The sequence below is a fragment of the Tympanuchus pallidicinctus genome, unplaced genomic scaffold (genome assembly GCF_026119805.1).
Source record: "Tympanuchus pallidicinctus isolate F22 unplaced genomic scaffold, pur_lepc_1.0 scaffold20, whole genome shotgun sequence".
Lineage (NCBI taxonomy): Eukaryota > Metazoa > Chordata > Aves > Galliformes > Phasianidae > Tympanuchus > Tympanuchus pallidicinctus.
In genome coordinates this window covers 7,171,434-7,185,183 of record NW_026294722.1, presented here as the reverse complement: position 1 = coordinate 7,185,183, position 13,750 = coordinate 7,171,434, and the positions used below count along the sequence as shown (strand labels likewise).

Here is a 13,750-nt window from a genome sequence, read left to right as displayed (position 1 = left end):
GGAAAACGTTCTGGTACGAAGTTTCATCCTTAAAACCTGGCAGACGGACCCGTGGGGCTGCGGAAGGCACCGGCCAGCTGCTGGACCGAAGGGGATTGAACGCAGCGGAGAGACAACACGCACAACCCTATGAATGGCGGTGCGGCGTTCCCAGCAGAGCGCTCAAAACTCGCCTGCTGTTATCGGTCGAAAGTCGCGCGTGAACACAGCAGGTAGGGTCGTTCAGTGAACCCAAAACCAGCCCTTTTTTCTTTCTGATCAAGCTCTCAAACCGAACCTCTCGTCCCGCCGTGCGACGTCGCCGGACACAGAGCCGCGACGGGCACACCGCGGCTCGGCCCGGGGCGGTCGCGGCGCCGCAGCTCCCTCCGCCGGGCGGGGCGGGGCCCTCCGCGAGTCACGTGCCGCGGGGAGGGGGCGGAGCCTCCAAGCTGCGCGCACCTGCGGCGGCCTCCGCCTTTGTGCAGTGCAGGTGCGGCGCCCTCACACCCCCCCCCCCGCCGTGACGTCACGCGGCCGCTCGCGGGGCACCATGGGAGAATCCCGATGTTTTCCGACGGATGCGCTCAGCGGCGCGGCGGCTTGAGGCGGCTCCGGGAGCGACGCGCGGGGCGCGGCGGGGATCCGGGCGGACGGACGGCTCGCGTCCCTGCTCTTGCCCGGCCCCGCGGGAGGCATGGCTCACCCACCCCTCCCTGAGGCGTCCTCGGCCGTCCCCTGAGCTCCCCGGTGCCGGGCCCCGCCGCAGCCTGCCGACGGCGCCGGGAAGATGCTGCCGCGGCTGGCGCTGCCCGGCTGACGCCCCGCCGCCGCCGCGCCCCCGTCCCCATTGTCCCCCGGCGGCCGCCGGCTCCATGAGCGCCTCCTCCCGCCCCCGCCTCTGAGCCTCCCGCCCGCCGCCTCATGGCTGCATCGGAAGAAGGGCCCGGCTGCTTTCTCCCGCGAGGCAGATCGCAGAGTGACCCCAGCATCCTCACCGAGCCCGCGGGCCCCGGAGCCGGGGAGCACGCAGGTAACGGCCCCGCGCTCCGAGCAGCGCCGAGGGGCGCGTCGCGATCCGCCGCCGCTTTGCAGCCCGCTGAGATGCAGACAGACGCTCGCTGCAGCGGGCACCGGCGGAGCCCTGAGCCCTGCGCTCGCAGCTCCCGCCCGAGTGCTGCCGGGGCTCCGCGGGGAGCGCCACACCTGGGCTGCCCTGAGAGCGTGGGGGTCGGGGCTCCCAGCGTAGAAGGGAGTGGGCTGTTTGCGTGGCATCACCATGGAGACGAGAGGCAGCAGGGTCGTAATTAAGCGCTTTCTCCCCTCAAGAAGGTAATTTTCACTTCATGGGGAGCAGTGTAATCTTCTTACAAAGTGTGGCCACAGAGGGTGGTGCCGGCTGAATTACCGGCATATAATATTCTGATTAGATTGGGGCTTTTTCTCCCCTTTAACACTGGCTAATGATGTTTTCAGCTCAACTTCACTTCGAGGAATAATTCTGATTGTCTGTTAGGGTGGTGAGTCAGTAATTGCAGATGTCAGCACCTGAGCAATGACGACCCCTTTAGAGGAAAAAGAAACAATTAACTGCATTGCTTTAATGTGGTGTGATTGCAAAGGAAGACCCAGTAATAAGCTAGGAGCAAAGGCAAAGAGCCAGTTTACTCTGGGTTTATATAAGTAGACAATCATGCAAGCCCTGGAAGAGAAAAAGAGTAATCAGAATAGCACAAGACAATGAATGGAGCATTGATACTCCCTGCTGAATGCTGAATTCCAAACCCAGAAATAGGTCTGGGTCAGGCACTGTCAGCCTGAAAGAGGTAGGGACTGAACTCCAGGTCTGGTTTATTTCAGATTACTGTGTGAATAAAATGATTCAGTCTGTTTTTGATACACCTGCCACACTGTTCCCTCCTGATCCAACGTGTGTGTTAATACTCGTCACTATTTTAAGTTTTCTCAATTATTTGTTTTTTTTTTTTAAATCAAGCTATTCTGAGCACCTTGGTTTAGAATTAAATAGAAATTAAATTAAGCAAAACAATAGATGATTTGTCTCTAATGCCCAACAGTTCCAATACCGTAAGTAAAGGGAACAAAGGACTCTAACATGAACTGCTCCACTCACTCCCAAAGGGGCAATCTTGACTGAAAGGAATGTATGTTTCTGCCATTTGATTTCTGAAAGCAGAAGTGACTAATGAAAGGATTATATATTCAATCTCACTTTTAATTCCCCTATGGTGTTTTCTGCTAGACAATTACTTGCACCTTTGTGAAATATGCAACAAAGAAAGTATACAACGTGTCTGACACATAGACAAAGATATTTATATTTTACTTTTTTTTTTTGTGAAGAGAAAGAATTATCAATACTAAGTAGCATTTTTCGTCCCCTAAAACAGACTTTATCTGATAGGACAGTGTCCCACTGCATGGCAGAAGCTATAGTAATATGCAAGAAAGGATGTCTTTTAAGGTATTGTGATAGACATGCAATATGTGGAAAGAAACAAAAGATGCTAAATACATATGGGTTTAGTTTAGGCAGGTAAAAATAATGAGTGATAGAGCTAGATGTTCAGTAAGCTTTTTCAGGTTTTCTATATACTGCTTAAGTTTGTTTATCAGTTGGTATTGAGCATCTGCATGTTCCCACCTGATAATAAAACAAATTAATTAAATATTTTACTCTTATTTTAAAGAATCACTCAAAAACCTGAAATATAGTTGATACAACTGTAAGAATTATATATGCTAAACCATACAACATTTTTTATCTTACAATGTTATTCTGAAAAACTTTGCCGTTCTCATTGTGTGGTCAGAATAAACATCTATGGACTCTTAAGTTACAAGACTTAAGTAAAATGCATTAGGAGTGCTGAATGTTACCAAGTTTGTGTTTACATCCCAGTCCTGCTCACAGACTCGCCTGTTAGAGAAGCACAAACATGTAGGATTCTTTGTTCATTTTAAAAAAATTAAATGTATGAGTTAAATGCATGTTTAAATTATGCAGGCAAATAAGCCAATAGCAAAACAAAGGTATGACTGAAGGATCCTTACAGAAACATTCCTACTTTTGTATGGCATTTGAATAAGGTATTTCTGCTGGAGGTTAAGTCTCCTTTTGCAACATTTTCCTGAACGCATGATGTGGTGGGATTATTCTGCACCAATTCATTTCACTATGTCTACTGCAAGAAAGGATATCAAGGTAGATAATGTAGTGGTAGATGAAGTCTGCCTATTTTATAAAGATTTTCCTGGTGTTCATATAATTTGTATTCCTCTTCTTGACCAGTATTAATTATTTTAGCCAAGCTTTGTCCAGGAGATTTCAGTGATGCTAGACTGCTGAGAATGTAGAGGTGCCAGTAGGCATTTCATGTATTTTCCTAAGAAAACTCTGATGCAGTGTTTTACTTTTCCTCTCTCTTGAAACATCACCTTCACAGTTGATTGTGTGTACAGCCAGTCTTGCAACCATGCTGTGTCCTGTGAGTTCAAGATTATCACTGGACCAAGTAATCTCTTTTCAGGTGATACTGGGTAATGTAAACATCAGACTCAAGGACTGAAGACAGCAGGTGTTAGTTCACCTTCCTTCTGTCATCTGGTTAGCTGTTATATGCAATTTTCTGATGAACTGTTGGTTGAGATCAAATCTCAAAGGGAATTTCCCACGTGAGAAACAAACACTTCAGTTTGTTGGTTGATCTGTTTCTTTAAAGAGGACTCTTCTTCCAGTGACACATGAAATAACTAAGTAGCTGACTGGTTCCAACAGCCTGAGACATTAGAAGATGTGAGAAGTTCTGGACACTCAAAATCCTGACTGCTGCCAGCTGAAGTTGCAATTACTCCAAGCATCAAATAATTGAGGCTTCACAATAAAGATTATTATCTATTGTGTTTTTCTTCACAAAGCATTCACTGAAGAAATGAAAAGCTATTCCATAAGCTTGATTTACTGGAAGAGATGTAATCTTTACAGACCACAGAGAATTTCTTAACATGAAAAAAAATGACCTTTAAAAAACTAGCACATTACTGGCATTTTATTAAATGTTCCTGTAGTAATTAAGATAAACAAGGCATTCAGTGAACCTGACTAGAGACAGGTAGTAGCTACTTAATCTAAAGCAAAGATACAAATTTAGACCCTTCGTTTAGGTCCTATGTTAATTAAACAGCAGCTCCTCACAGTGATCAACTAAGATGCCACAATTGCAGCCTGAGAAGAAAATATGGAGCTAGTTATCTGCTGCAAGCTTCAGTGACAAATAGATAACTTCCTCCAGTATTTACACAGTGCATATTGTTCCTGTTCTTTGCATAGGGAATAGTAGAAAGATAGGAAGGAATTAACGTTTCTTCCCTTTAATGAAGTCAGTTATTTCCTCAAGCAGTGTTAGATCTCATTGACAGCTATTTTCACGTGATTTCTAGATCTCTGGTTGGAGAAGACTGACTGAGAAGCCTTCTCCATCACTGTGCTAAGCTGTGGTGATCGTCAACATCTGTCAAGTTAAAGCTGCTTCAGAATACTCCATGTTGCTCCATGGTCAGCAGCACAGGGCACTGAATTAACTTAAGGAGAGAAAAAGGGATAATTCATAATCCTTCATCACTGTTCTTAATTCGCAAAATTCAAAAGTATTACAGCAAGAAGCATTTTTGTATGTTTATATTTTGTATTATATTTTTAAGAGACAGGTACTATAGGGATATAAGCCACCAAAGTGATGCCGAGGGAGAGTTATAAGGCTATGAAACACTGAGTATAGGAATACTCTATACTTTTATTTTTTAGTTTTTCCTCTTTTTTTTTTTTTTCCTTCTTCCTAAATCTGTAAGCTAGCCTGGATAAACTATAATTCCCTTCATGTGCCTAATAAAGACCTATTAGGGTTATTTTATGCTGATGAAGATTTTCATTAGTGCTAATTACTGACATATTTATTGCTTCAAGAAGTTCTCTGGGTTTGAGTCTTGCACATAGCATTAGGGACTTGTTAGCAATTGCAATGTCATGCTTTCCCTCCTTAGCCATCAGGACGTAAACTAGCAAACTACCTGATGATGGGAGTTGATGGCAGGGAAGGTTCAAACGCTCAAACATATTAAAAGTAAAGTAGGTTTGTGCTGTGGATATTTGTAAGAAACAAATGAAAGGCAAAGAGAAACGGGTACAACTGGACTGCAGATACACATTAGTGACAGCTTTCTAAATCTGCTCCAGTGACCTTTGCTGAAAAACTACTCATTCCAGGCCCATAATTCAGAAAAACCTGTAATTGTCCATAAGTTCAAACATGTACTTAAGACTCTAGAAAATTGATAGTGGAGTGAATGTCAGGACAAAAAAAAAAGAGAAAGATGCTGTTGATGCCCTGCCTGTTAGCCTGCTGGTGCTGTCATCATTCTGCAGTCTTTCAGATCACTGCAACTTAAATCACGGATTTGCAGTCTTATCCATGAAGTACTTCATTGATTTGATGCTAGTGCTTGAGCCAGCCTACCTACAAAAATATTCATAGGTTTCTTCTACCAGAAAGACTTTGGTCTCTATTTCATTTTCCTATATCAAGTTGTCTGTTTTGTTAATAGAATGTTTGCCCTGAATGGTATTTCTTTAAAAAAAAAAAAAAAAAAAAAAAAAGTGTGCCAAGTCTCCTACATCCTTTCCCAATAGTACTAATTTATGACCAAAATTCAGCTAGGAAATGGTTTTAACTTCACCATATTTTTCATGTGTATGAAGTTTTGTGATATTTTAAGTTCTTTTACTCAAAGTCAGCAAGTATCTGATCTAATTCTGACCAAGGGCTCCCAGCTGAAGCTTACTGTTCCACATATATTTAGTTTCTCATATGATACCATAGGGACTCTACTGAGGAACACACAGTTGAGACTAGAAATGTGCAGATATTAATTCACATTCCAACTTAATATCCTATTTCTATTGAAATCCAAACTTCAGTCTTGTACTGCTCCCCAAGGCATTTGTTATTTGTGGAATGTCCAGTTCCTAACATAGCACCATAAGAATCACCACAATATCACCAAGTAGTGCAATGCCAAGTAACAAAGGGGTTGTTGTGCTTTTGGGAAGCTCTGTTTCTTTCTCATCAGTTCTCCAGTTTCTTGCTACCTGATCTATGTGCACCCACGGTCCTGTCATGCAGGGAAGCACAGAACTCCATCTGTCCTGCAGTGGAACTTCTCTTCCTGCCTCAGAGACTTTCCTCCCTGGTGCATGACTTGTCTGTGGCAGCTCTTCACCAGCACTTTCCGGGAGGGGAGAGCAATCCCCTCATTTCTGGAGAGGAGAATGGACACAGGGTGCTTACACAAGTCCCACACATGGGACTTAGGCACAAACTGCAGTAGAACATAACCAGTAATTTTGGTATGGCACACGTCTGGATTCATGACAACAGTGTGGTGTCATTGTGCTGCAGATCACTGAACAAGGTGAATGCTTAATACAGACTAACTTGTGCTGGTTGCCTGGATATTTTACTTAATGAAACTGTAAATACTTTTTACAGTTTATTTTTTTAGGATTCAAGACAGAGATAGGGATATGATGTCTTTATGCTAAGATTTGTAGCAGTGAAATGAATCCTATTAAAATGCTATTCATGTTTGGGATTGTTTGTAGGCTTTGCCAAGACCTGACCGTTACTTCTGCTAGGTGTATTTAGACATATACTAGACTTCCATAAATGAACTACAGACATGTAATGAGAAAAAAAAAAAAAAAAGCATTTTACAGTTTTGTTTCTCCTAAAACCCAAGTTGACAGGTAGTTTGAATGTTGCTGAAAATACATTTAAACCCTTTTGACCAACAAGTAGAAGTACTCATTACACAGCATCATAACAGTCTGAATTCACATGTCAACATATGGGAAGTACTTGCTGGTGTTATGAGGTTTTTTTTTTCCTTCCCCTCCCCCCACATCTATAGACACTCCAGAATCCTTGAAAAATAACAGAGTCCTGTTTTCCTCCCATCATTACAATCACGTGTGGTGATTGATTGAACTGAATCTCACTTTGAAAGGTGCAAGCGTGATTGTCACACAGCTGAAACCTGCACTCTTCTCCCACATTGCAGACCCTGTGCTGTGCTCTGCTGCCTCCCATTCCCAGTGCAGCTAGCAAATTCCTTGGCATGCATAAAAGATTGGGTCTAAACTTGAGCATGAGAGTTAGAGTACTGTTCTAACTGCATATCCTTGAAAACCTTTTTCACTAGTTATCTGATCTAGAAGGTTCTTACATCCTTTGTTTCCTTTGTTGAATCAGAATTAAGTTAGTTAGTTCCAGCGTGTTTTAAATATTGTCTTCTCTAGTTCCTGGGAATCCTCTGCCATGCACCTGAAGGAACCTAGTTCAACAAATACAATTTCTTCACAATTATGTTTGGTTTCAGCAACTCTGACGTTACTCTGGCATTACAAACAGCGGGGATGAGGTTGTACAGTATGCAAACAATGTTCTTCGTTCTTTTTCCTTGTTGTTCTTTTTTCCTTATTGCTATTCTACAATGATATTAAATAATGCATTTGCATCTAATTGAAGAAATTCTTAGGTCCTAAAGATACAACCATCAAAGCAAGCTGTCCGACTGAAAAAGGGCTTCTTTACAGTTGCAGTGTCTCACACAACACGCAGAAGTATTACAGGTCTCTTCTATACTCAATACAAAGGGCATTTCTGTTTCTCTCCTTACCTCTTCAGATGTTTCTTATGTATCATAAAAGAGCTGTCAGAGATTACAAAAAAAAGATTCAGGCTCAGATTCTCCAGCATAGATCTCTAGTCTGAGTAATACCTATGGGTCATAACTGACATAATGCACTATTGTGCCAGTTGCTGTGCAGCATATAAAGAGAAACTGTTCTGACTTTAACTAGCTTTTTCTAATTTGGAAAAGACATAAAGCAGCAGAATAAAACGAGAGGTTCTTTTTTTTTTTTTTTTTTTTTCCCCTCCACATGGTGAATTGAGATTAATTTCCTTCTCTGAGTTTTTATAGCAAGCCGGTGACACCACTGGAAGTTGACTCTGGATTTTGTAAGGCCCAGTTCTCATTGTAATATTGATTTTTTAAAAAAAATAATTTATTTAATGTATCTGCCAGTTTCTTGTTCCCTAGCTTCACGTCATAACAATAGAAAACAGCTTATGCACGGGACACAGGCAAGTCTGGTCTCTGACTTTGAGATTTAGCACAAGGATTTCTATTTGTTAAAAGCCTTTGCTAATTGAGTCTTTATGCTGAAAGCTGTTTCATTTAATAGGAGAACAAAAGGAAGCCATGGGCTTTTTGATGAAAGATGGAAAGGGATTTTTAATCTTTTTTTTTAATGCTTTTCCTTCCCCTCTGCAATTAATCTACCTTCTAAAACCCTTTTTTCATAGCAAGCAGAGGTTGCTGGGAACTTGACAGAGAACTGAAGTCATAAAATATCTATTTGTCCATTATTCCCTTCCTCCCTCCTGCCTCTTTATGGCATTTTAAAACCACATTTGTGGCTTTGCATTTTAAAATTTAATAGCTAGAATTAATTACTCTAGGTTTTCTAGGCAGGTTAGATCTGTAAATACTAAAGACCAAGTAAAGCTAAATATGATACTTTTGTTTTGCTTCCAAATGTAGCTAGAGTTCATATGCTAATACAATGGATTCTTTGTGCCTTCAAATCCCATACCTTTGTTTCAGATTCAAGTTGATTTATGGTATGATGTACACCCAATTTATACATGCCCCAGAGAGCAAATCATATAACTGCTTGAAGCAGGTCAATAGCTTCATGATTGAGTTGGCATAAATATTTCAGTAAGATGATCTTAATCAAAGAGTATCTTGCTTCCAGTAGCATGGTAATATCCTGTAATCACACATGGTTCATGCATGCAAACCTCTGATTTAAAAGAAGTCAAGTTCTTATTCATAAAGCACTTCATGGTGTATATAATGAAGAGAGAGCTCGTGTTCACTTATATTTTAACACCCTCAAATCCCATTCCATTGCAATAACCATCAGCTGGACTTAGGTCACTGCACTGCATCAAGCCAGTGAAGTCTTCAACCTTTCCTGAGGGCTGCTACATCCCTCAGGCCCTGCCATCTTCCCTCTGCCTTTCCTATATTGATCTGCAGTGAACGTCTGTCACATTTCATTCAGTTGCTCACAGAGGTCTTCATCTTAACTCTATATGAGACTTCTTAAGTTCTTATAAAAATATGAGGAATGCTCTCCTGGGTCACAACAGTAGTCCATCTGGTCTAGGAAAGTGTTCTTGACCATGCCAAGATGATGCTATTTAGGGAGAACATGCTTGCCTAGCTTTGAAATTAGATGCAGACTGGAAGCAAAGCAAGGGGTGCTGAGTGAACACACCTGAAGACAAAGTGTAATATTTAGTCAGTCTGAGCTCACATAACATACATCAACGTTGATGCTTTGGGCAAGTTCGTTCACCATCTAGAACCAGTCATGCTTTCTTGGTGAAATTCAGACAAAATCTTAGTTGATGTCACTCTGGAAGAAAGCCTCTTGCTCCTCCAGGTACTTATCAATCTTTTTATCATGCATGATATGAATCTGTATAGAATATTTACATAGAGCAGACCTTTCCAACAGAAAGAGTTCGCTCCAAGTCTACAGGTGAATCAAACTCTCCTCCCTATTTACCTGTCTTATCACATAAGAGATGATGAGATTGTTTTGCAATAAGTAAACACATCACATAAGAATACCTTAACCTGCAAAAGTAAAGTGTGTATGCTTATGTGAGACAGGCAGAGAAGGGGAGGTAAGGGACAGAAGCTGATGACAACAGGCTTAGGACTGGAGTCTGGAAAGTTTCCATCACAATATGTAGCATGACATCATTATTTCAGTTGGACCTGAGAAATGTGATGTATGGGGCAGAGAAAGGAAATAATTAAGAGATATTTTTTCCTCAACCAGCATGTCATGGTCAGGTACGTTGCTGAACAGTCAGCATTGTGATGACATGCCCCCTCCATTTTGAGCACAGCAGATAAATTGAAAGCTTTGAATCCTGACCATTCCTATTTGTTTCAGCAGCAGAGAGAAAGTGATAGTAGAAGCTTGAAAAAAAGCAGTCAGTTAAGTGTGCCTAAGTCACTGCTAAAGTGGGGCAGGAATTGGGGGCATTTCAGGGATGTTTGTGGAAGAGGGGAGCAAAGCTGAACAGACTTTTAATGGCAGGCCTTGGGAATCCAAGTTCTTGGGATTGTTTCACAAATTTAGGCCTGCAAGCTAAACCTATCTTCAGCTACTGAAATCCTCTGCCTAATTGGATTGCTCAGAATGCATGATAATGTATGTAAGCTTGACTTAATTGGGTTTCTCTGAATTTACAGGCAGGACTTCTATAATTATGTGAATTCTGCATTTATAGTGATGGAATAAAATATTCTAAATATATATATATATATATTTCCATTTTAGCAACTATGCAGTTTGGGGTAACAATTTTCTGGCATTGCAGAAACTTCAAGAAGAAAGGCATCCCATTCTCAATTAAATCATTTCAACTTCAGCTAAAGTGTTTACTTCTGTCACAGTTGCTCATTTGTTTTTGCTCTATTTTACAATATCTAGAAGTACAGAATAAATATTCAGAATACTATCTATGCAGAGAAAGCTCTAGAGAAGATGAAATAGAGCCTAGTATTCACTCCATACAAATTCTCCACTTGTAAACTATGAGCTTAAAATAACAAGTTTTTCATTTAACTCAAGAAAATTAATGCAAAAATTTAGATAAACTACTCATGTCACTTCAGATTTCACATGTGAAATATTTCATTCTAGAGAGGAAGTCAGTCTGTAACGTTGCCTTCTGCAAGTGAGGAACATAAGTGAACCTTCTGTCATCTGGGAATTTGCTATTATTTAAGAACGTGAAAGGTCCTGAAGAACTTACTATTTTATTGTAAACTACTGATATTAATTCAAGATTGAATAGTGTGATACAAAAAATTATATCCTCACCTAAGCCATGACTCTGCTAGATCTTCAATAGAGCAAACATCAGCCATTGCCTGCAGCTAGTTTATTTGAACCCTTGCAATAGTGGTTAACTTAACAGCTGACATGATCCAGATGCGTATTTTCTGTAGGCAAACAGAGTACATGAATAACAGCTGTCAAGATAGATAGCAGATAGAATTCTTGCTGTTATGGTATACGTTTTGTGCTATAATTTGATCACAAAAGTAAATTGAAAGAAAGATTATTTCAATAAGTATTAAGTGGCCTTCAAAAAATCCAGAATATTGTGTGAATGAAAACATTTTAAAAGGGCCCTCAATGCTTAATAGAAATGCATCCTCATCTCTCTTCTCTATTCCAAGAAAGTATCTTTGAAGACTGACACAGAAAAAAAAAAAATGACACTCCTCCTATCTTGTTGAAGCTCTCCTATGTTCTCTTATTCTCTCATGAAAAGATAAAGCTTGTTGCAACTTTTCCTTCCTTTTCCGTTTGCCTATTCTACAGTTTTTCCACTTCATTTCATGAGCTAGCCTGAACAAACACAGCAGCCCCCTGCACCTCTTGAATTGCTCTTCTGCTAATAGTGTTCCTAACATGACAGAGAACCCAACAAATACTACCTCTCTGTGCTTTCACCATTTTTAGTCTTCAGTTTGACCTTACTTTGTCACAAACCCATTTGTTACTCATAACTAAAGCCTCTGCTCTCTAACAAGTGTCTGGCTGAAAACAATTTCCTTCAGGCACTTACAACATCTCTCTTACGTGAATGCTTTGGTGGTAAACAAAACTGATCTCACACCAAGGCCACTCCTCCCAGGTAATATTTAGCAGGGTGTAATAGTGTAACACAATGGAAAGCACTACAATGACAACAGCATAGCAAAGCCCTAAGCTGCAGCAAGTGAGGAAAAGCTCAAATGCAACAACTGTAGACACAGAAACACCAGAAAGAATCTGCTTACCCTTGAAGGGCCTGAGGTACAATCTTGATCCCCAACAAGACACCCTTACCCCCACAGCCAACCTTTAAATGAGGTGTGGGAAGGGGTGGATCCTGGCACCAGCCCTTCTGATCACTCAGGTCCATTGCATACAGCTGAACTCCCCTGGATTGGCCCTGCCTTCCCACCAGGTGCTCCATCAGTGCTTCATGCCGTGACTCAGCATTTCTGCTACACAGAGTCACTAGCATCCTGTACCATTAGTTGTATTCTTAGTTGAAAGTTGCCTTTAATCTCCAAAGTTACTGTGGACAATATGAGACTGAAAAAAACTTGTTTCTGAAAGAAGTAACTATGAGTAGAAAATAACAAGTTACTGAAAACAGCTTCTTCTGTTTCATTTATATATTCCTCATTCCTGCCTTATAACACTTACATCTAGGATGTGTTTGGGCTTTAGTCCAATACATCAAAGGCCTCTATTTCTTCAGCAACCTCTTCAAAGACCTCCAGAAAACTATGACCTGGGGCATTACAAATCTATCGTATTCAGGAGATGCTGTTTTATATAATCAGCTCTCTTGTGTCCGTACCTGCAGAAAATTTATTCTGCTTCCCATCCTGGACTTTAATCTTTCTCTATTTCTCTGCCCATTGAGCATTTCAGAAGTATTTCTCAGTAACTCATTTTAAAAAAACACACACAAAAAACTGCCAAGAGCTTATGCATTTTGAGGTCATAGATTCTTTGGCTGCTCTGATGAGATGATTTTAGGAGAGTTAAGTTATTAAATATGTTCCTAGCAGCTAAGATGCTATCAAAATATCAGCAAAGTGAAATTAATTCTAAATTTTGGAATACATACATACAAGATAATGTTCTCACTCTATCCATAGGGACATATCTCTGATGAATAGGTTATGCTTTTCTATATATGTACATTTCTTATCCTATTAAAGGAAATGGAGGCCTACCTCTAGTGGGTTTAATTAATTAGTATTTAACTCAAGAAATTCCCCTGATATTTGCCATCAAAGCATTGCAGAAATGTTTTTCAGATCTTGTTAGATGATGTAAAATTGTCTGACAACAAGAGCTACTTTTGAACAGATTAATCTAAATACATGTATCCAAGTAGAAAAAAGCCAAACAAGGTACCCTAGATTTTCAAAGTTAACTTTCATTTTAGATAGTTTCTTGAAGAAAAAGGAGAACCTCAGGTGCTGCATCAAGCCTTTTTACAAACACTGATTTTTAAACACCAGAAAACTGTGTTGGTTTTTTTTCCTGCTCTGCTCTGTGCTAATGCTATGATTTTTAGCCTGATAGTGCTTGTTAAAATGAAATTATACAGACTTAGAATTATCTCTTCTAACAGAAGGAGACAAGGCAAAACGTATCAGAGCCAACAGGAATGCATGCATTTTAAGGATTTTGTTGTTTTACAGATGATCATATTCTCATAATACAAGAGAGATTACGGAAATACGGCATAGTCTTATTTTGTCTGACATGGTAAAGAAAGAAAGATTTAAAGGATTAGTCTTGATGACTTAGCTCTTCCTTTGCAGTGTATGGTGATATAATAAGAAATAATGCAGTGCATATCCTGAATATAAAAGAGAGCCTCTGGTCAGAATCTCGTTAATGCCAGAAATGATTTAAAGCTAGCTAGCAGTCCCAGTTTTCTGTCCCAGAAATGACAACACAGGATGCGACACCTCTTATTCTAATACTACATAAGAGCATATCATGCATACAATTAAG

General features: G+C 40.6%; 1 protein-coding gene across 2 annotated transcripts in view; it reads left to right on the top strand.

Annotated features, from left to right (window-relative positions):
- Positions 1 to 802: 802 nt before the first annotated feature.
- The window catches only part of PHACTR3 (phosphatase and actin regulator 3), a 94,981-nt gene continuing 82,033 nt past the window's right edge, over positions 803 to 13,750 (top strand). For both annotated transcript variants that reach the window (XM_052683444.1, XM_052683445.1), the window contains exon 1: positions 803 to 1,012. In XM_052683444.1, the coding sequence (XP_052539404.1) occupies positions 904 to 1,012 (109 nt within the window). In that variant the 5' untranslated portion in view covers positions 803 to 903. The remainder of the gene's footprint in view (positions 1,013 to 13,750) is intronic.